Genomic DNA, 23843 nt, shown 5'->3' on the forward strand with positions numbered 1-23843 from the left:
TGACATTCTTGTTATCTTTTATGTAAGTAAGTAATTCTCATACTAATTCTTGATTAAACTTGTAAACTCTTCAAAAGATTGATCAACTTCGTTGTAATTTTATACTATTCATTCACGTCTTTTTATAGGCGTAAGGTATGGGTGATCATTGCAATAACTTTGGTTTTCCAAGACAGTTTCTTGTTGGGTAAAGTTGCAAACCATTCAAATATGATTTTAGTGTATCTTGAGAGGTATCCACATCACTAGACAACTCGACATATGTTTAATAGGATCTTAGAACTCTTGAAAAGAAATTAAATTTATTATTTTTGTTAGGTATATGTATTTCAGGAAACCCAACAGATACGTAAGCAATCAAATGTTTTTGGGAAGGTCATAGATATATTTTACTATTATAGTGAATAGTAAATGTGTCTATGGCTATGGTGATTTTGCCTTCAGCTTTAGTTTTTTTTTTCTCCTTATTTTATACCAATTAACAACTCTCCCATTCCCAATCTTAAGACTGTTGCATTACTTTATAAACTTTTTTCTTGAAATTTTTTATCTTATGACTGTTTCGTTGTTTTTTTAGATAAAATGGAAAATTAATAGACTATTCTACACTCTTCGATAGAAAATATTATGTCTACATTATCACACTATACTTATTAAGTATATTAGGGCTGAAGCTTAACCCCGTTACACTTATATTAGGGCTGAAGCTTAAGGTATTTTTTAGGATAGCTTGAATCATGTGTGGAGACGCATATACATTACAAACTGCAAACTATGATATGGATGAGTATTCTATGAGGAGTTCACTTACTACCATACCAATCCATTGTTGGCATCCTAAAACTATTTAAGATTAGTCAGACCTGTTTGTTTTTGTGTTTTAAAAGTGTTTTTGAAAAAAATAAAATTTTTTATTTGCTTCAAATTAATATTTTTTTGGTGTTTTTAGATCATTTTGATACACTGATTTTAAAAATAAATTTTTTTTAAAAAAATTATTTTGATACATTTTTAAGTAAAAAACACTTTAAAAAACAATCATAACCACACCTTATTACAATCTTGACCTGTCAATTAAATTGAACTATTATATAAGCGATTTTAGATGTTACTCTCATTAAATTTGGGTTGAATGTCAAAACATAGTCATGACTTATCAATGAAAAAAATAAAATAAAAGAGATAATTAATTTATCAAGGACTTAATTTATTTTAAATTAGTTCATTGAACTACTCTTTGCTATAAATTAAGCAAATTTTTTAAATTATAAAAAATATTAAGAGGATAAATATTATTTGACTATATCATTAAACCTATAGGGTGGACCATTATTATTTTATTTAATAAAAAATAAGAATAAAATCGTGTGAATTCATGTAAATTTTAAGTTTAAATAATTTTTTTAAAATATGTATTATAAAATTATATAAATTATATTTTAAAATTCTATTTAATAACTTGAATTTTTAAATAATAAGGTTATATATATATATATATATATATATATATATATATTAACTTGTGACATTTATTGTAACAGAGAGCTTGATGGAAAAATAAAGAACTTAAAAAAATATAGATAAAACTTATAGAAAAATATTGTTAAATTTTTTAATTAGAATTTATTTAGAAGTGTGATAAATATTGTTTTTAAAAATTATTTTTTATTTTAAAATATATTAAAATAATATATATTTTTAATATTAATATATTAAAATTATCTAAAAATATATAAAAAATTAATTTAAAATTAAAATAAAATTTCATTTTTTTTAAAAAATATGATTAAAATGCAATGCCAAACAGTGATATAATGAAACGCTCAGTCGCTCCTTCAAACTCACCAAAACGGTATAAACCTCTTTTCTTTTCTGTTAGCTCCCAAAACCCTAAAATTCTCTCCACTCACAAACAATGGCAGAACCGAGTCAGCTGACTCAGCATATTGAATCTTTTGTTGACTCATCATGCTCCTCTACTCAGCAGGTTCAAGGCCTACTCTACTCTTAACCGCACAAGCTCCTCAGTTTTGAACTTTTACCTCTTCATTTTTTAGCCTTTTAAACTCTTCAACTGGCTGCACCATGTATTCATAGGAAGCTTAATTTCTCAATTATTGTTGAATATTTAAAAAACAAAATGTAAAAAAAAAAAAAAAATCAGATATTTTTCCAAATTTAGAATAGTTTTGGTTTTGTTTGTAATGTATTTAATTAATAATTTGTGTCTTAAGTGCAGGCTGCAAGTTTGGATGCAATAGTTTCCTTCGTGAAGAATGATGTAGTAACTATATCATCACTGGTATAATTCACTTTTTTTTTCTTACAATGTTTTTCTTAGTTATGGTCGTTCGGTGAACTATTGTATTGATGCTTGTGCTATGCTTAGGTTAGGGAGATGGAGATGTATCTGACTACAACAGATAGCATAATCCGTGCACGAGGTACTTTTTGTTACTGTAATACTTTATGTTTGCTTATGTTGATTAATGTGCAAATAAATGATGAGTACCAATCCTTTCTGAAAAATGGTTCTTAAGCAAATTATATGGTATATGGTTATAATGTGGGGACATTTTTTTCATTTTGGAGCATGTTTACGGCATTATGGGGTAAACATTTTGTGATTGTTTTTCGGCTATAGGTAATTTTAAACTAATTCAAGCATGCTGGTAAAAATTTTGCTATCCTCTTGTTTATTTATTTAATTTTTTTTTGAAACACCATACTCTGAGAAGCTCTTGGAATAATTTTTTTTTAACTGTATCAGGCATCCTTCTGCTTGGAGAAGCACTTAAATGTCTTTCATCAAAGCCGCTGGATGCTGCTACTATTCATAGCTTGATGTCTTTCTTCAAAGAGCGACTGGTGAGTTTGTCATTTTGCAATGCATATACATGTACATGGAAGAGGCTGCAATATATAATAATTTAACTTTATGTTATTTAGGTGTTTCTGGTGTTTATGGCTTATCACATGGAAGAGGCTGCAATATATAATAATTTAACTTTATGTGATTTAGGTGTTTCTGGTGTTTATGGCTTATCTGCTGTTTTGTTTCATTTTACCCTGTAAAATTAGCTGCACACCTTTGATACTATGCTTGAAGAAATTTCTTCTTGGTTCCACTATATTGCACAAAGTCTTGTCCATTGTAATTTTGATCTCAATACACTTGACTGGTGATCTGGGAATCCATTAGAGAATACATGAGATTGTGCACATTTAAAGAACAAGTCAAATGAAGTATTTCTAAGGTTTGCTTATTCTGGAAACATTCTTACCTATGTTGCCATGTGATTGGTTCTGTGTACCTCCTATAAAGTTGGATAGGTTTTGTTGGACTCTTTTTTTCTATGTTTAGATTCTCCTTCCTGAGATGAGTCTTGGTTTTACTTTGAAGCCTTTCTTTGAGTTTCTATGTGGTAAGGATGGAGTCATTCCAGTGAAAGATGTCTGCAAGCACAAATGCTGGATTGTTGGTGCAATACAAAATCCTTTTAGTCATTTATTTTTTTTAGGAATATTTGTTTATACTGGTATGGTTACTGATTACAATTCTAGAGAGAACTCAATCATCGTTTCCTTACAAGGATTCAATTATGGTACACATATAAATAGAAAGAATAGATCCAATTTGGTATATGCTCTGGTTACGCACTCAAAAGCCGGGATTGTAAGAACCACACTTTTTCAGAAAAAGGGGGAAGCTTGAAATGGCATTGGCTAGAAGGAAAGCTGGGCAGTCCACAGCTTTGAGCTCTTAAGCTAGGAGTTTTCCCTTCTTTCTTCTGGTTAGGAGGATTGAATTTCCTTCTGGCTGAAGGTAAAGTAGCATTTGAGTTGAGTTACTAATGGAAGAGTACTGTAGGTAACTGTACTACACTTCCTTAAAATAGCTTTATATCAATAGATAGAGTGGATGCTAGAGTCATCCCTATGTAATGGGCTTTAAAGCTCAGTTATAGACTACAGTTTTCTAAATTGTAGTGATTACCAGGTCTTTAGGAGGTTATGAAATGCTGAATTGGTGGTTTATTTTACTTACTATGTCCTTGCCATATATTTAGGTCCTGTTAATGCATTCTTTGTTATGGCCTCGCTTCTCTTTTCATCCATAAAGTCCAGATTAGACTTTGAAACCTATTTGACGGTCCATGCTCACGCTCATTACTATGAGTGCTGATTAGTATGGGTTTCAACAATCTAATCCTTTTTTCATTCTTTTTATTTTGGCCAGGTAGTGATTTGCTATATTCTTTATTATATTGCATCAAAATTATAAAGATGATATTATCCTTATATCAGGCAGATTGGAGAGCTTTGCGTGGTGCACTTGTTGGTTGTTTGGCATTGGTGAAAAGGAAAAGTGGTGGTATGGTCACTAGCAGTGATGCTAAAGGAGTTGCAGAGTCTTTTTTGCAAAACTTGCAGGTTCAGTCTTTAGGACAACATGACAGGAAGGTAGGATTTGTCTGCACATGTAATTCTAATTCCAACTCTTCCAGAAGTTACAACAGCTTTCTGTCTGGATTAACTTTGCACCCTGGTTTTTCTCTCCAACTTTTTAGTAATTTCCTTGTGAAATTTCAACTTTAGAACTTACCATTAAATTCTTCTTGCAGCTTTGCTTTGAACTTATGGAATGTCTGCTAGAATACTATCCCCACGCTGTTGCTTCTCTGGTATCTCTTCAGTCTCACTTTCCCTTAACTCACTTTCCAGTTTCAAGTGAATGACTTGAAAAAGTTAGAAAAGAGAGAGAATAAAAGTGGATTCAACCTCAGCCAAACTCGGAACTAGGTTCAAGCTTGTATCTTAATTGTGCAATGAAACAAAAAATTGTGTAATAGGGGAGATGCCAAATTTTGTCTCCTGAACAATGGCCTTTTGTCATTGTTAATTATCAGTGGTTGTTGCTTAGTGGAATGGTGATGTTCTGGGAAAATGTCTATTTCAGGTTTTTGTCCCATGACCTATTTCATGAAAGAGTTGAAGAGTAGGATTGTCTCCCGTTTCCCCTCTTATGACCTATTTTGATGTAGTTGTAACTGGGAATAACTTTTTCTATGATGTAGAAAAATATGAGAAGCTGAACAAGGGTTTTGTTGGGTTCAAAATGATTTTTATATAAGCAGCACAAGGTTATTTAGGATATTGCTCATGATGAAACATAACCATGGAATCCATTTGCTTGCTTAAATCAATGTTAGTTGTACCCGTGAAATTCATAGTTATTCTGATCCATAATTTAACACTATAGATGCAACCCACTGATCTTATTGAACGATATTTATTTGAAATTTTGGGTATGTTGTCAATTAAAATATGATTGGCAGAGTAGATCCTCGTATTATCCTAAATGTTAGCTTACTTGAGTTGTTTCTAGCTCTATCAAAATCTTTTAAGCTACTGGTCAGTAGCCATCTTTATGCAATTACGAAAACCTTATGTTTGCAAACACAAAGTTAGTCTTGATAGCACCAACTTTGTGCAAAAGTGCTGAGGGATAGGTCTATAAATTCTACTCTCAGAACCCCACCATTACCACCTGATAAACTTTTATGGCATCTTTACAAATGGGATTGCTATTGGTGTCTTCCCCCCCCAATACCTACAAGCACATACAAACACCACTTGGTGTCTGTCACCTAGTGTTGTAATTGATTTTGTTTTTTACAATGTCTTGTACTTTTCATGTTTTGATATGATCACATTGTTGATTGTGATTCTAGGGTGATGATCTTATTTATGGAATTTGTGAAGCTATTGATGGAGAAAAGGATCCTCAATGCCTAATGCTAGCATTTCACATCATGGAGGTTCTAGTGCAAGTGTTTCCTGATCCTTGTGGTCCCATAGAAAGTTTTGCTAGCGATCTATTTGGCATTTTGAGCAGTTACTTTCCCATTCATTTTACACATGTAAGCTTCATATACCAATCACTCTTTTGTACGGGCCAGTTGTCTGGATATGATTGCTTTTCACTTATCTAGTTTTTTTTTCCCTTCCTGCAGCTGCCTTATTAAGAGTCTCAGGTTTAGCGTTGTGTCTACATGTATATACATGATATTCAAGGAGCATTTTTGAACCTTGCCTTTTAAATGACAAGTGATGCATGTCTTAGGCTTATTTTTTGTTTTACTTGGATGTTGTAAACTCTTTTTTCTTTTCATGGGGGTGCTTAAGTGACCGCTTGAAGTATAGGGAGTTTACCATCTAGTTAAATTCTCTGGTCTATTGTCTACCTCGACAACTTTTTTTTTTCATGACACAAAATCTTTATTTTGAGAGGTTTCAGAGGCCTCATGTATTAGATTTGTAGAAAGTGCCTTCATCTTTTCTTATGTAGCCATACTTGTTCTCTTAGTGCTGGATGAGATGCCTGTAGTAGTTATTTGCTGTATTGGAGTTTTTGGTTCAGCCAAATGTTAGTGTTTGTGAGTACCATTTTACTTGCAGTCAATCATACATTTGCCAATAAGGTTATGTTGATGCATAAGATCATAGTTCTAAATCTTGTAACAATGCTAAGCATGGTTTTATTTGGATATGATCTCTAATTCATGTTGTTTCCATCGGTAACCAATGCTGGTCTTAAGACACTTTCAAAAATAAATAAAATTGTAGAATGTGGTTGCTTTATCATCTAGTTCCTGCACCACAACAAGAATATCTAATAGCTTCAGCAGTTCAACTACTATTTCTTACCAACACTTTGAATTATGCTAAAGTCTAACACGTATTTCTACATGTCTATGAATTTGATGCTCAAGTTTTCAAAAAAGAAAAAAAACCCATCTCTTGTTAATAATAAATCAACTTGGAAAGGATATTGATGCTTAAGCTTTAAGATGCCTACAAAGTACTGCCATAGTTGGTAAAATTTTCCAACTCAATTCAACTGCACTATAATTTGTTGGGGAGGAGGTTGTGTTCTGTGAGGGAGGACTACTGCTTGCCACTGAACCCAGAAAAAAAAAAATTATAAATAACAAGAGATTTGCTATACAGTGAGAAGGGAAACTAGGAGCAGGGAATTCAGTCAACTTGCATGGCATTTTAGATCCTTTGGAATCAAGTCGTGAAAACTTTTGGAAGCTGGAAATGCTTGAAACACTTGACAATTGATTGCCAGATATTTAACTTTCGCTTTTGGTTCAATTGCAGTTATTGCAGAAGTTAATTAAACAATGAAACTTATCAGATGTTTATTATGAAAACATCAATCTGAGTCATACTACTGTGTTAAGGTCTGTTGTCCATCAAACTTTGGGATAATTTGAAAGTGGAATTAGTTTCTGGAAATTTGTGGAGAACAGATGGTATTCTGAAACTGTGTTCGATATAAATCCATAAGCATAACCAGCGGGGAAAGGAAGTAATGTAGCTCATGGGGTTCATTTCATTATGGGCACTGGCATGGGTTAACAGATAAAGCAAAGTGTCAGTGGCCTTTTAAGGATAATGACAGATTTGAGCCCATGTTGGGTGCAGTGGAGGAGGTTTCCTGAGTGTAAATTTATGAAAGAAAATAAGAAACTTCAATTTTGGATTTTGTTTTTGGTGTTTTGGAACCATCAATAACTTAAGAGCCTTAATGCAGAATCTTAAGTTGTATTATTAAATGCCCTTTCCTGTTGCTCTACTTGTGAATGTGAAATGAATTTGATCTTATTCTGTTACTCATTCTTTATATTAATATGGTTCTGCATTTATTGATTTCTGATATGCATTATTTTATTTCTTTGCATTTCCAGCCAAAAGCTGAAGAGGATGTTGAGGTGAAAAGGGATGATCTTTCAAGGGCATTAATGGTATCTACTGCTGTCCTGTTAAAACTTTCTGGCTTGTAGTAGATTTTTTCTCTCTTAAAATTTCCTAGCTATATTGCTCTGGAAGTAAATCTTATATTTTATTGGCTGCAAAGTAAAGCTGGTTTTGTTATTTTCTGTTAAATCTCTATCATCAATTCCATAGTTGGTAATGATACTGTGCTTTGGTGCAAGCCTGCAAGAGCATAAGAAAGTAAATATTTGGCAGGCTCATATTACTCAATTAAGCTTTATTCGTATCAAATATATGGTGGTCACACCTTGCCCAGTTTTCTTGGACATTTCATGTTTGAGTTTAGATAGCATTTTGTAGTGAAAAGGCACTGTGTAGATTGTATTGAGATTTGCTGCACTTGCAGCTGAATAGACTATTTGGAAGGAGCAGAGTTTATGGATATTTTGATGACCATACTCTTCTGAGGCAATAATAGCTCTCTTAGCCACATTGTGATGCAGGACAAGTTTGGGGGCTGTTCTGGACGAGTTTCAGGAGATGTTTGGTGCTGTGAACAGTGCAGCTTACAGTGTTTTAGGAGATTTTAGGCTGAACCTTTGATTGGTAATTGTTTTAGGGTTGACTAGGTATGTGTGAGAGTTTGTTTAGGGAATTTAATGAGTGCTTTAAGATTAGATTAATGGGATTTGCTTGCTGGAAATTGTGGAAAGTGATAGTCAGACTAACAAGGTTTCTAGGAGTCACACCTTTAGTATAGAAAAAACAAAGCTTCACACCTGGGATTCTTAGCAGTCACACCTAAGGGAAAATTGAATCGCACAATCAAAAGCAAATTGCTGAAAATTTAATCTTAAACTTCAATTCAAAAATTGAACATTACATAACCTTTATATAGAGTTGCTAGTCCTCCAAGCCCAACAAGACACTTATTATTCTAGATAAGAAAATACTACGTCTATTTAGAAAAGGAAAAACCTAATAAAGCTAGTTACTTTAGAACTGGTAGAATACTGAATGTAAAATAAAACCTAGACTTAAATAATTGTCCAGATTTTCCAGAAAATCTGAAATTAGATAAATACCATTGACTACAAATACACATTAATTTTTCTTCTTTTGTTGTCTGTGCCACACTGCGGACTTCTATTTCTTGGCTCTGGTAGGAGTCTCTTTAGCTGTTGGATAGCAGGATCAGAAGCCCTAATGTCGCTACTTTTAGCTTCTTACTCAACAGAGGATATCTCCTTCCCTGATTGTGTGTACAATCTCTTTAGGTTCTTAGAAGATGTTGCAGGTCAAAATTGCTGTTCATAGAAATTTCTGGGAGTAGTAGAAATAACTTACTAATGTTTATGTTGTTCTCTGCCTTTGGAAGGATAGTTATATGCTAGAGTTGCATGTCCTAGACAAGGTTTGTGGAAATCATTTTGCCAATGATGTAAAGTGCATGTGTTTATGAATTTGAAGGAATTTGTTTTTGGTGTCTTGTGGGGGGTTTCAACTTTCGATTCTTAAAATATGACAATACTAAGATTAAAATAAATGGATCATCTTAAAACTAACAACATACAAGAAACTATCTAAGAACATGCTTTCATGCTCAAATAATGCAAATCTTACATGTCCTATGAAGGTTAATTATACAACGATGAGAACAAAAATAGCAAATGGTGGGGGTCATAGAGGATGCCTGTTGATGCTTTTGGCTGTTGGACTATTGCTGAAAGGAGTTTGTCTAATTGCAAAAGGGAAATAAAACCATATCCTGGAAGGGAGCTGAATTCCTTCCATTTGGAAGATATGTTTTCTGTTAACAAGGTGAAACCAAGTGATATATTCCTTGAAGTGTGGTTTAAACAGATGTAATTTGCCACTTGAAACTTTTAATTAGGTGAGAGAGCTCCCACAAACGAACGTGGTAAAAGTTTGCATATAATTTCCATCCTACTTTGCTATGATGTTTCATTAGGTTTATTGCTTTGGGTTTTTTTTTTTTTTTTTTAACTTTAAATATTGTATAAACTGCCAAAGATCATGTTGAAAGAGCGACCTTTCTTGACTATATTTTCTACTCTTTTTTTTACAGCTTGCATTCTCATCCTCGCCTCTTTTCGAGCCATCTGTCATTCCATTGCTTCTTGAGAAACTTTCTTCCTCCCTATCATCCGCGAAGGTCAGCTCTGTTTAACTTAAGCTAGATTTTAGCAATTGATGATTATGCAGATAGGCTTACTCGTATGCTAGCTGAACATGATTTTGGAATGTTAAGGTCCACTGCTTAGTCAAAATACGTGATTTTCCATCTCCATCTTCTGTTTTTCCTTTTCAATGCAAAACTAGAAAATGTTTTCATTTTGTTAAAATAGAAAACTTTTTTCAAATTGTAAAATATTACACAGCAGGCACAAAGTTGATTCATAATGTGGAGGGTCCTTTGGAAAAAAAGGAAAAAAAATATAAATGAAAGCCTTGTTGATATTTCTTTGTTTTCCATGTGGTAAACACGAGCAAATAAGGTTGGTTTTTATGAGGGAAATGTTGAAAACAACTTTGATAGTGCTCTCGTAAACCCAATATAAACTTGGAAAACTGCAAATCAAGATTTGGAGTTTTGTGTTTTAAAATAATATTTGAATAATAAACTCCAATTCTTACTTCTCCATAACTTTCCAAAAAGGTACTTGTTTTTGAAATCTGTAGAATGCATAAATATGTATTCTGTTTATGTGTTTCCAGGTTGATTCTTTAAAGTACCTTAGCTATTGCACATCAAAGTATGGAGCAGAAAGAATCGCAAAACATGCTGGAGCTATTTGGTCTTCACTGAAAGATGCAATATTTATTTCAGGACAATCATTTGTGTTATCCTTTACCCCAGAATCCCTAGGTGGTCTAGGCTGTCAGGAGAATGAAATAGCAGCTGAAGCACTGGCTCTACTGGAAAAGGTTGTTAACCAAAATAATGATTTGTTCTCAAGTATGATTGTTGGTGATGAAGAAATAAATATGGTTTTGAATTCCATCACTGGCTGCCAGAGTTACAATGAAATTCCCTTGCAAAGCACACAGAAACTGTATTCAGTCGGTCGTATCCTTTATGTTTCTGTGAAGGCATCTGTTGCTTCCTGCAGTAGAATTTTTCAATATTTCTTCTCCTGCTTGATGGAGAGCATGGGGCTTCCAGTTGTGAATGGATCTGGGACTTGCTCTTTTAATGATGACTGCATAATCTCCAAAAGACCTAATCACGGATCTCTTTATCTCTGTGTTGAACTTCTTGGAGCATGCAGAGATTTGGTCATCAGTTCCGATGATCTTGCATCACAATGTGTTTCCGCAAATGAGACATGGTGCTGCTTGCTTCAGAGATTTTCTACCTCTTTAAGCAAGATTTTCAGTTCAATCCTGGCAACAAGTACAGACAAGCCTGCTCATGACGCGGATGTGTATCTTGGAGGTAAATGCTTTGGTTTGCAGTGCTATTGAGGTGGTCATTGTTCCCATTTCTTTTTCTATTTTAAATTGCAAGTTTTTGGATATTTCTCAATAAGCTTGCCTTGGGTTGTCTACCAACTCGAGTAATTGATTCTAGGTTCAGAACCAATGGAGATCTGACATTTAGGTTACCTAGATCTGGGTACAAGGAGTTGGACCTGAGAGTTCTAATGTAAATTATATTTGATCCCAAAATCTTCCTATTGCTGACTTGTTTAGTGCCTGAACACATTCTGTACCATGGGTGAGTTCAAAAGTGTGAACTTTGGGATTTATTTTGTAAGAGTTGGTTTCCCTTTGGATTTTATAAAAATCAAGAAGAAAGGAACCCTTTCTGTCCGTGAACAAGAGAATGTAGTTTCTTATCGCCACATATAATGTAACTCTCGTTTTCCTAATTGATTTTGATATCCAAAACTAGTTTTAGAGTAGGAAGATTTTCCCCACTCTTGGGTCTGCCTGATGCACCTGGACATGCATCATGTGTCCAATGTGCCACCCACCATCAATAGCCTGCCATTTCCAGGAAGGAAAACATGCTTGCAGTACCTGTGCTGGAAACAAATAGAAAACATACTTTTTTTTTTGGGTTTTATGAGATGTAAATGTGGACATATTACAACTCCTGGAAACATATGCAGTGGTATTATAAATCAAGGAATATAAGTCTGATATATGGTGCTAAAACTAAAGCACCACTGAGGTTTTAAGAAAAATAGTTGTTTTCAGTCTTTGCCTCCCATTAGTTGTCAAGGAATATAACTCTGATATATGCTCCTAGATGAAGCACCGATCAGCCTTTTCCTTCCATTAGTTGCTGTTTGGACTCTCAGCATAATTTGTTGACCAGTTACAGGAACTCAAACATAAACAATTCTGATTGCATGCTTTTCTATTTTGTAATTGATGTGCAGTGAAGGGTTTGCAAATTCTAGCTACATTCCCTGGAGGCTATTTACTAGTATCAAAATCTACTTGTGAAAGTATTTTGATGACCTTTGTATCTATTATCACTGTTGATTTCAATAAGACATTGTTGTGGAAACTGTCGGTGAAGGCACTGGTTCAGATTGGCTTGTTTATTCATGGTAGTAATGAGTCTGAGAAGTCAATGAGCTATATGGATATTGTTGTTCAGAAGATTGTTTCAATGATATCATCTGATAATCATGATATACCATTTCAACTCCAACTGGAAGCCATCTCTGACATTGGCACAAGTGGGCTTCAATATATGCTGAAAATTGTTACTGGATTGCAAGAAGTTATACGTGCCAATCTAGCTGAGGTTTATGTACGTATGTTCAACAATCTCTAAACGCTTTATAAGAGCTCAGGGAATGTCCCCATTGAAAGAACATGATACTTGGACACCCATGCACCGTCTTATTTTTTTCTTTTTGTGTGCGCTTAAATGTCGAAAAAAAATGTCTCTTCTAAATTCAGTGAGTGATTTCCATAGATTGCATTACAATTGTGCCTACTCTAGCACTGGGGACATTTCACCGGGTTCTTCTGTTAGTTTTAGTTTTCTCCTCCCTACAATCTGATTTTCATATCTGGACCTATAGATCTGATGGTACAAGTTTCTGTTGTGCTTCCATAGGTTCAAGGAAATGTGAAATCAGCAAAGGTCATAATTCATCTTTTGGAATGTTATTCAAATGAGTTGCTTCCATGGTACAACATCTCTACCTTTACCATCCCTATCCTTTTTTGCTAAATTCATTATCTGTGTTTGTATCCTCTCAAACTACAATCTGTTACAAGTATTCCTACTAGTCACTTGTCAATACTGGCATGGCCCATTACATCGCACCTTTGTGCATGCAAGTTTAGAAATGAAAGATGTTATAAGTGTTTAAATAAGTAGTTCTTTTTTTCTTTTTTGTTTCAATCAATTCATTGTATTATGAGGTTTGGTTGCTTTTTCACATAAGAGGCACGTTTGATGTAAGGAGGTGGAATACTTGCCTACAATTAACTATCCTCTTTCCTTTTTGTGTGCTTATAGCAAAGATATTTCCCCTTTTGAGACTTCATTTCTTTTTTAAGGGGTGGGTTGCACGGGGGTTTGGTTAGCAATGGGGTGGGGTTATTTGCTGTTCTCTTTTTCCTGTTGATGTAGATTTTTTTTGGAATGGTCTCAGGATTCAGAAATATGAAGTTTTCGAGGAAGTCTTGCTCCAATTTGTTGTCAGCATATGGAACCAAATAGAAAATTGCATGGCCTTTCCTGATGGGATCTTTGAAAAAGTGAGTATTACTACTACTTTCAGGAATGTTAATTTCCATTTTAATATGTAGTGGTGCTAAAAAGAAATTTCTGGTGGTGGCTTGCATCAGAGAAGATAGATGTTAGTTTGAGATGCAAAATCTTTTTCTTTGAGAAATGGCTTTAACATATAATATTTTTGACTTCAGGAGCTTCTTGATGCTACAATGAAAGTGATGAAGCTTGCTGTTGCTTCTTGTTCAGTGGAAAGCCAGAACATAATAATTGATAAAGCTTATACTGTACTCTCATCCAGCACTTTCTTATCAACGAAGGATTCCTTGTCCTCTCTTCAAGCTCAACTAGAAGAGTTAGAAGATACTCAAGAAACGGACAAATTTTCCAGTAGAGATGAGTGGATTCATTCTTTATTTACATCAGTAATTATAGCACTTCATCCTCAAACACGCATTCCGAATATAAGAACAGTACTGCATTTTCTCATGATTGTGTTCCTTAAGGGCTGTGTTACGGCTGCTCAGGCATTAGGTTCTCTAGTTAACAAATTGGATCTAAAGACTAGTGGAACAGAGTATTCAGGTGGTTGTACCTTTGAAGAAGCAATGGATATAATCTTTGGTAAAAATTTAAGTTCTTCTGACCATGTTCCTGCTGGGAGATCTGGTATCACAGGCTATTGGAGTGAGACAGGTCTCACTAACTTATGCCTTGGTGCTGCAAACAGTGGTTTGCTTAAAATTCATTCCATTGTTGGGTTGGCATGGATCGGGAAAGGTTTGCTTATGCGTGGACACGAAAAGGTTAAAGACATAACTATAGTTTTTTTAGAGTGCCTGCAATCAAATGGCAGAATGGGTGCCTTGCCATTGGAAGAAAATAATTGCAACTGGGATATGCGCCTGTCTGCAATGAAATGTGCAGCAGACGCATTTCAGGTTCTTATGAGTGATTCTGAGCTTTGCTTAAACCGCAAATTTCATGCAATAATACGACCACTTTATAAGCAACGATTTTTCTCCACCATAATGCCCATCCTGCAGTCTTTGATAATTCAGTCTGACTCATTACTCTCAAGGTAAACTTCTCAAAACTAATTGCAGATTGCTTGTTTCCCTCACTTCTCTTGTTGATCCTGTACTCCTTTAGATGTTGATGGATTTTTCTTGATAACTAATAAGCAGAACCCACTTTAATATACTTTTGGTTTCATTTTATTGTTCTATTAGTATTGATTTGTTGACTCGGTTCATCAAAAAGTTCCAGATAAATGCCAGATCATTCCAGAAAAAATGACGTGTCAAGGATTGGTCACTAATTTTGTTTCACTTCAAGAGTTTTGAGTAACACCGCTAATTTTACAATTTACATTCAACTGTCTATTATATGGTTCATATGATATTTTACTTGCAGACATCCAGATGCATGGCTAGTCAAATTGATCTAGGAACTTTTGCAATTTTCTTTTTTATGTTTTTTGCAATTTTTATTATTATCTATGCATATGTTTAAAAGCTGTCATGACTTGGTTAGAATTTAGCCTGTTTTATGCCAGAAATAATACGGTGTTGTTAAATCATACTTGTTTTTCCTGTGGTGTCCATTTGTTATGGTTATTTATTAGAAATATTGAGAATATAAAAGATTAGTCATGCTCCATCAGTGGGAAATAAAAAAGGATTAGTCCTGTTGCTGGGAGGTCCAAGAAGTTTCAAGGAAAAGATTTGAGCAGTTGCAAATTGTAACATCCCACAACATGATGAAAATTATCTGCTATAGTAAGCCAAATAAAACCTGTAAATCTGGGTCTCTTGCTTGAGCATCCATGAGTTATAGTAGAAGTTAGTTTTGCAGATGAATCCCAATTGACATGGTTGATGTAATAGCATGATGGTCCAAAATAGATGGTTATGATTGATTGGGCAGTATCTTGATTCCTTGAGAAGTTCAGATCCTCGAGAACTGTCTATAGACCAAGTTCATTTGGGATGTTTGGTCCATTTCTTGATTGATAATGCAAGTTCTGTGATTTCAGATCTATGCTGTATCGGGCTTTTGCAAATGTTGTAATTGGCACCCCATTGATTGTTATCTTGAATGATGCAAAAAAGGTTAGTTTGATATCTTAGTCTTCCAGTATATTTGGTTCACATCTAGCAAGCATGCTTACTAGTAAACTGAAGCATGCCATTTTCCAGTTAATTCCAATGGTGCTGGATAGCTTAAAGTTGTTGAGCAAGGATGTTTTGGATAAAGATATAATGTACAGCCTTCTGCTAGTCCTGTCAGGCATTTTGACAGATAAAAATGGTAAGACTCTCTGTATGTCAACATAATTATCTTTAATTTTAAAGGGGTGTATAATTTTTCTAACCCTTTCTTTGGTAAAGGAAATAATTGAAGTGAGACTCTCTGACCTTAACTGCATTGTAGTTGTGCATATGAATTTATGTGTACTCCATCCAAATTTGAACTATTCTTCCAGGTCCTTAATTCTTAAAATTTCTTCTTGGGGCTTTGTGAGTGATCTCTCTGCCTAGTTGCTACTCGTGTAAGATTGTACATGTCATGGTGGTTGTGGGGCAGTGGTACCGGTACTTTAGTGAATGATTCTTCTCTTTTATGTTTGTGACCTTTGGTAAAGTATATAAGAAGATGTGTTTCACTACTGTTCGTTTTTCCTTGGGTCATGGTGCAATTATTGCTGTGCTGGGATTTTGAAGCAAGAGATTTGATAAATGCTTAGGCCTGTTGTTGGTTGTGTTTCCTGTAAATTACTTGAACATAATTCATGTTTTTCCTCACCATATTAATGTATTAATTAGTGCAAATCTGGAAATTTTCTCTCTTTATATACATACATATATATCACTAGGTATGCTTTTCTGAGTCATTTTACTTTGCAAGGATTATCTGGATACTAGTCACTTGCAAGCTTCTTAGAATCGACTGTTTAGCAGTTATTAATCACGTTTAAGCTCCCAAAGCATTTACATTAAGGGCCTTTATTGTTAAGCATTCGGAATTCTTCTTGAGCTCTCTTTGTAATATTACACAGCAAATCCTTGTTATTGCATATTGTCTTTAATCCATGAAAGATGAACCAAAACTGTTTTCCCAACTAGTGGAAAATGCAAGTTGTCTCCTTTTATGCACAAATTGTCAAATAGGGACTATCAGGTTATGATTTATGTGTAAATTGAGTCTCCGTTAAGGTTATAATCTCTTGTATGCTTGCACATGCAGGACAAGAAGCTGTAATAGAGAATGCTCATATTATCATCAATTACCTCATTGGGTTTGTCACCTACCCTCATACGATGGTAACAGCTTTCCTCAAAAGAAATTCTAATTTAATTATCGGCTAATTTGTGTCCTAATGTGCATTTTTGGATGTGAATTCAAATTTGTGTCCTAATTTATTTATTTCCTGCCTTTCTGTCATAAATTTCTGATCCTTGCTATCAAAACCCACAATTAAGATACTTGGATTCTTCTGCTAACGTTCTCAGCTTGTCCGAGAGACAACAATTCAATGTCTTGTTGCCATGTCAGAGTTGCCTCACACAAGGATTTACCCCATGCGAATCCAGGTTTGTTAAACTTTTGAGTTGAACAAATTCAGCAGGTTTATTTCAAATTTTCATTCTTGAGCTCCCCGCTCAACTTAGTGGTGGAGCCATCAGCTAATATGCTCCTAGCAGGAGGGAGCAAGTCATGATAATTATGACATTGGCCTCTTTGCTGTACCAATTTATGACGAGGCTTTCGCGTGCAGCTTCTTTCTCCATTGTCCATGCCTGAATTTCTAAATCTAAATTTGTATTCTCATAATTTTCAGGTGTTGCAAGCTGTATCAAAAGCTCTTGATGATCCAAAGAGGGCTGTTCGTCAAGAAGCTGTTAGATGTCGGCAAGCGTGGTCAGTGATTTAGATATATACTTCTGTAGGTTGAAACGATGTATCTACATGTGCACGTTCTTGCTTGCACAAGTCGATTTCATAGTGGGAATTAATTACATCGTAATTGGTTCCTCTGCCAACATAGGGCATCAAATGCATCAATCCCAAATCTTTCTTGGCAAAATGAATCTGTTGACATGATTGTTTTCATTATCATGTCTCTTTGTAAATATCTTGCACACTGAAAAAAATGCTTGATATGTTTTTCCCAATTATGATGGACATGGAAGTTGACCATAGATATATAAAATAGGTAAGTATATGCCTCTCCCTCCCCATCAGATTGCATGGATTTCAGTTGCTTCTGCTGCCATTTGACACGTTGCGCTTGTATCATGATTATGTAATAACCGATTTCGTATGCTTCTATGAAAATTCTAATTTTCTGCCATTACATCGTGTTTAGTTGATGACTTGTCTTCCCGTTATTTAGGTTCTAGTTTATATACAGAGATATACTAGTTAGTAGTTACATGTCCTGTGCTTTATTGCATATCGGATCAAATTTATTTCGACGCAAAAAATTAAATTAAGAAAGAAAAATTGAAGGTCATGGTGAGATTACTTTAGCATAAGACACAAAACAAAGATCACAATTCACTAAAATAGTGTAATAGGGATGATAATTTAATTTGAAATTGATTAATACTAACCAGACATGAATGAGTTAATGTTTTTTGAACTTAATAGATAAGGGGTAGGATATGAATATTATTAAATCTAATCTGAAATTCACCATAATATAACTAAAAATGCATAAAATATTTTGGTAGAATATTTAGATTTTTTGAATACAATATACTTTAATATTGACATTAAACACATGAATAATATTTATTGTTTAATAAATATATATACACGCACGTGCTTCAAATATATATTAATTATTTTATTTTTTATTGATTAATAAATAATAGTAGATAATGGATATTCATTGAAAATTTAAAACTTGATGGATAATTTATGAATATTTAAATTTTTTTATAAATATCAAGAAATCTGTTATCCGGATACCTATTATTATCCATAAGTGTAATTACTCTTTTTAGCTTCTAACAATAAAAACTTAGGCTTGGTTTTAGAGGTAATTTGGTTTTTTTAAATTAACCAATTTATCATTGTGTTATTGATCGGCGATGGTTTTACCTTTACACCTTTCAAATGCATAGTAAAATGATTTTATTATTTTTAAAAGTAAAATTTGTTAAAGGGTTGATTGAGGTTAATTCAATTTTTTTATTTTTTTAGCATAGTATAAAGACTTGTGCCCTTAAGAATAAAAATAAAAAAGTTATAATTGAGGGACATTAGTGTCTTTTTAAGTTGGTTTTCCTGTAATTAACAGGTTGGGTTACGACTGATTTAGTTTTTTTTTTGTTTTTTTTATATCAATGAGGATACTAATAAAAAAAGTTGTAGCCATGTGCTAGTGAGTGAGCGGCGCATGCAATGCTATCCTATGTCCTAAGTTCCTAACACTACTTTCCAGAATAGTGTTCAAAGCGGCTTAGTCACAGTTTTTCCAATGATGTTGTGTAAGTGGGCAAATGAGGAGTGGTTGGGCTTTGATGATTTTTTCCCTCTCGTTTCTCTCTTTTCCTTGTCAAAATATAAGGGTGTTCTTTTATTTGTTTTTTGTATCCAAATTTGTCATTATTTTAATTGCTATACGTTTTGTTTTTTTTTATATAGATTTTTTCTTTGATTTTATCCCTCATCATTTGATTTCATTTAATTCTTATATCAAACTTGGTCTCATTTTTTTTATTGTTTTTGTTTTTTCTTTTCCTAATTGATTTTTTTTTCAATTTAATTCTTCAACATTTGATTTCAAATTATTTTTATATCAGATTTAGTCTCCATTTTTTTTATTATTTCTTTTGTTTTGAAGCCTTTTTTATTGCATTTTTTTTTTCAAATTTATCCTTAACCATTTTGTTGATTTATAATTTTTCTTTGTTCTTCTTTAGAGTTTGTATTTGATGGGGTTGATCCCGGTCTCATGACCAAAGTCACGAGTTTTGAAGGTTAACACGAGTTGACTTGAATTTTTTTTATTAATATTTTTCTAGTTTTTCCATTGAGCATTGAGTTGTTTGATAATTAAGATTTATAGTTTTATTCGGTTTGTTTTGATGGAGTTACCCCGATATCACAACCAAATCATAAATTTTGCATGCTTAACATGGATGGGTTTGGGTCATTTTTTTTTTTACATTTTTTACATTGTCAAGATTTTTTGGTTTTATTTATTTACGTGTTTTTTTATTCATATTATTTAAATTAGATGAATTTATTAAACCTCAATCGAGTCAATGACCTGAATCTCAGATTTTGTTTTGCTTTTTTATAAACACGCGTCACTTTAGCATCCTTCTTTGCATTTAGAAAATTTTGAGGTGGCTTGCAATATAGCGCGAGCTCTCTATCTAGTATTTTCTAAAGCGTGTGTTTAATAAAATTAATAAAGGCTTGTGTTAATAAATATTATTATCATAATGTTATTTAAAAAAGAAACAACTTAAATCATGTGGTTTAAATTGTGTGAGAGTTGAATTAATATGACCTAATTGATTTGATAGGTCCAAGTATCACCTTGTTGACTTGGTAAAGACCTAGTTTGATTATAAAAATAGTATACACTGTTGTTTTATTTTATTTTATTTTTATAAATATTAACTTACATGATGTTTTGGGTGGACTCGTGTGTCGCGTGCGCGCGCGGCATTGCGACATCAGGATCAAGGAATTGTCACCTGGTTATTTGATTCAGGGTCACTAGGAGACTCAAGTAGACTAGTCTTATCTGAAATTTCAAGGTAAGAGACTGATTATAAATTTCAAGGTAGACTAAATTTCAAGGTATTAGCACCCCTAGCACACCTTACATGAGGTAAGTTGTATTGTGTAATCTAGATGTGGTTTAAAGGTGTTGATGAGGTTCCTAACTAATGATTTGTCTATGGATCAGAACAAATATTTAAGCTCATGAATAAATCTAACATTTTAAATTTATTATGGGCTCACATGCCTAGGTAAAGTTTTATAGGAAAAATCCATATAAGTGCTCTAATAGGGTTCACCTATTCTAAAAGGCAAAACTGTTTTTCATTACTTGTATATTGTGATGAAAAAAATACTCCAAATTAAAATCAATGAATATCTAAAATAATTCTAAGAATTTTCTAGATAATTCCTGATACTTAAATATCAGTTTACTGGTAGGTCAATCATTTTTATCAGAATATTAACCATTAATTTATAGGAATTAAAATTTTAGGGTTATTGAAATATTGACCAAATCCTTAAGAAATTTTACAAACTTATTGTAAATTTCAAAAATACAAAAAAAAAGAGATTTTCTGAAAAAAACAATGTTAATTTTTCTCCTTTCTTTATGAATAAAATGCAATTTGTTTTTGTAAGGATTGAGCCCTATGCAACTAGAAAAATATTTTTTATTATTATTTATTTCTCTAAGGCCATGTTTTGAAAAATTATCTTTTCTTTTCCTAGAAAACTGCCAAAATATATTTAAGGGTGTTTACCAAACATTCTCTTCGGTAAAAAAATCATTAACAAAAGGATGTTCAACCAAACAAAGCCTTAAGTACTTGGTCCAAAACAAAACCAAACGGATCGACCCAAAGACACTGGTTAAACCACGAATCGAATAAAAGACCAAGGTTTGACCCGAAAACTAAACCAAAACAAAGGTTTAAACTGAAACAAAATCGAAGTTGAAAATTAACACAAAACATAAAATCTTTGCACACCAATAAAAATCTTTAACCTACATAAAAGAAGCTTATTGTTTTATTATAAAATAGATTCAAACACCAATCAAAATACTTCAAATACATTATCAACATGTTATTAGGCTAAAAACATTGAATCAAACAAGTATCAAAACCAAGAATCATGCATTTAGTGCTAGCTTCAGTAACACATTATTGACCAAAACTAAAATAAACTATCATAACAAAAGCTTGAGCATTCTAAAACATGCTTAAAACACTAAAAAAAACAAAATAAACCAATAAAAATCTTTAACCTACATAAAAGAAGCTTATTGTTTTATTATAAAATAGATTCAAACATCAATCAAAATACTTCAAATACATTATCAACATGTTATTAGGCTAAAAACATTGAATCAAACAAGTATCAAAACCAAGAATCATGCATTTAGTGCTAGCTTCAGTAACACATTATTGACCAAAACTAAAATAAACTATCATAACAAAAGCTTGAGCATTCTAAAACATGCTTAAAACACTAAAAAAACAAAATAAACTATGCTAAAAACCATCAGATTATTCCATCACCAAAATAAAACAAAATAAATGCAAGATAAGCTCAAGTAACCTAAAAAAAGGTTTAAGCTTTAAGAAAGCATGAATAGAAAGGCCACATGAACTCCACCTTTGAACTTTTATATGGTTATACCTTCTCCAAGCTTGTTGGCCATGGATTGTTGTTTTCCTTCTCTTTTCTTTTCTTATTTTCCTTTCACTATCTTTTCCTTCCAAAGCTTGTTGGACCTTCTATGTTAGACTCTTGAACCTCCACACTAGGATCTTTTCACATTGTGTTTCTCCTGTCTTTTTTTTTTTCATTTTCAGGGGGTATTTATAAGTTTTTTGATGGATTTAAACATAGATTGATCAAAATTTAGCTCTTTGCTTAAAATGAGAGAGTTTTCTACAAATGTTAACAGTTGAAACCTATCATTTAATGGTTTTGGGATGGTGGTTTTGTAACAAATTTGTCTAGGTGGTTTTGTTTTGTTTAGAGACAAAGGCATGCATCCCTCACCTTCTGATTTTGGATGAAAGATTTATGACCCTTAATAATAACCCTCTGAGAATTTTAAAGTTTGAACATATAAAAAGTTGAGTGGTTTTGCATAAATGAGTATCTCAGTCAAGGCTTCACCGGAGCAACTTTCATGTAAACGTTATTAGAGACCACCTGAAATTGGTAGAGGAGAAGCATACCTTTCGATTGGATCCATTCTTGCTCAATTTGGAGATCTGTAGCTAACTCGATCAACCAAAAATATAAAAATGTTATGATGGTTGATCATGGACAAGATGTTGTAGAGTTTGTTGAAGAAAATAAGATATAAATGTTTCATAGGAGTAGTTAATCTTTGTAAAAGAGGTGTTTCTCAGTTGAATGATGGTGGTTACAGTTCCAGAGGTGGTCAGAGATGCTACATTCATTCGCCTGAAGGTGCCTCCTCGATTAAGCAAAACTGTCAAGAAGAAACTAAACAGTGGTTGAATGATGATTTGTCTAGGTTAAACCTAGAAATTAAGGTTTTTAATTTAAGATTTGACAAATTTCACTTTATTCCTTATTTTTCTAATTACTTTTAATTGCATCCGTAATTTTCTCTAAAACTCTTAATTTCATGCAATTTCACCCCTCTCAATTTAATTATCATCCCCAAAGTTCAACGTTATTTTCATCTTCGTCCTTGGTTTCTGATTTGTGCATTTAGACCTTTAATTGACCATCAAACTTTTAATTGTCTTCAATTTGGCCCTGATTTGGTCAATTTCAGTCTTTACAATCACACGTCTTTTTCAGTTTGGTCCTTGGTTTTGGATTCCTTCAATCAAGTTTCTAATTGCCCATCAAACTTCAATATTCTTACAATGAAGCCCCTGATTCGTCCAATTAAACCTCCAAAAAAACTAATTAAGTCTTCAATCTTTAATTTACTCCAATTAAGGTACATTGACTCTAAAAACTGATTTTTCCTTGTAATCAATTCCTTAATAAGATTAATTAAGCATTTCAAAATTCTTATTGAGTCCTTACCTATTCAAATTTGTATTTTTTTACCTAAAATAAAAATATTTTCACCAAGGAGACCCTTTTTCAATCAAAATTAGGTTGTTAATTTTGTCAATCTCATATATTTTGGTCCTCTAACTTTTCTACTTGTCATTTTGTTCATTCACCACCAACTTGGACAATCTTCTAGGCTTTTCATGTATATCCTCTTGTATTTTGAATTTTTTTTTTCTATTTTCCTTTCTTGATTTTTCATGGGATCAAAAGTAAGTAACAACATTGTGTTTTAAAATGTGGCCTAGCTGAGCAGACACTTGGGGAAAACCCAATTCACTTATTTTTATTAAAAATCTTTTAAAGCGATGTCGATACAATGTTTTCTTAAAAAAAATACTGGGGCGATGACATTTTGATGGACCTAGATCAAACTGGGTAAGATTTTCCAACTCATGATCTAGGTCATAACCTTGTCTGGGTTTAATAACGTTGTTTTTAGAATCTTTTTTTTTATTTAATTGAATGATTAACAATCTTAAAAAAGAAATATGAGAGT

At 33.0% G+C, this 23843-nt stretch overlaps 1 protein-coding gene across 3 annotated transcripts; it reads left to right on the plus strand.

Moving 5' to 3' along the window:
- The first annotated feature begins 1822 nt into the window (after positions 1 to 1822).
- On the plus strand, positions 1823 to 17873 carry LOC133701905 (MMS19 nucleotide excision repair protein homolog). Of its 3 annotated transcripts, XM_062126085.1 has the most exons (19): positions 1823 to 1987; positions 2240 to 2302; positions 2390 to 2444; positions 2771 to 2868; positions 4309 to 4464; positions 4626 to 4685; positions 5736 to 5924; positions 7761 to 7817; positions 9878 to 9964; positions 10528 to 11248; positions 12201 to 12580; positions 12893 to 12966; positions 13437 to 13542; positions 13711 to 14597; positions 15555 to 15630; positions 15718 to 15829; positions 16766 to 16842; positions 17032 to 17112; positions 17361 to 17873. In XM_062126085.1, the coding sequence occupies exons 1-19, from the start codon at positions 1916 to 1918 to the stop codon at positions 17451 to 17453; spliced, it is 3444 nt and encodes a 1147-aa protein (XP_061982069.1). In that variant the 5' UTR covers positions 1823 to 1915; the 3' UTR covers positions 17454 to 17873. The 3 variants fall into 3 exon arrangements, with proteins under 3 accessions (XP_061982069.1, XP_061982070.1, XP_061982071.1); XM_062126086.1 differs by lacking the exons at positions 1823 to 1987; positions 2240 to 2302 and having other exon boundaries at positions 2429 to 2444; positions 4313 to 4464; XM_062126087.1 differs by lacking the exons at positions 1823 to 1987; positions 2240 to 2302 and having other exon boundaries at positions 2429 to 2444; positions 4313 to 4464; positions 5767 to 5924.
- Positions 17874 to 23843: the final 5970 nt, after the last annotated feature.

Source organism: Populus nigra, chromosome 8 (assembly GCF_951802175.1).
Source record: "Populus nigra chromosome 8, ddPopNigr1.1, whole genome shotgun sequence".
In the NCBI taxonomy this organism is placed as follows: Eukaryota; Viridiplantae; Streptophyta; class Magnoliopsida; order Malpighiales; family Salicaceae; genus Populus; species Populus nigra.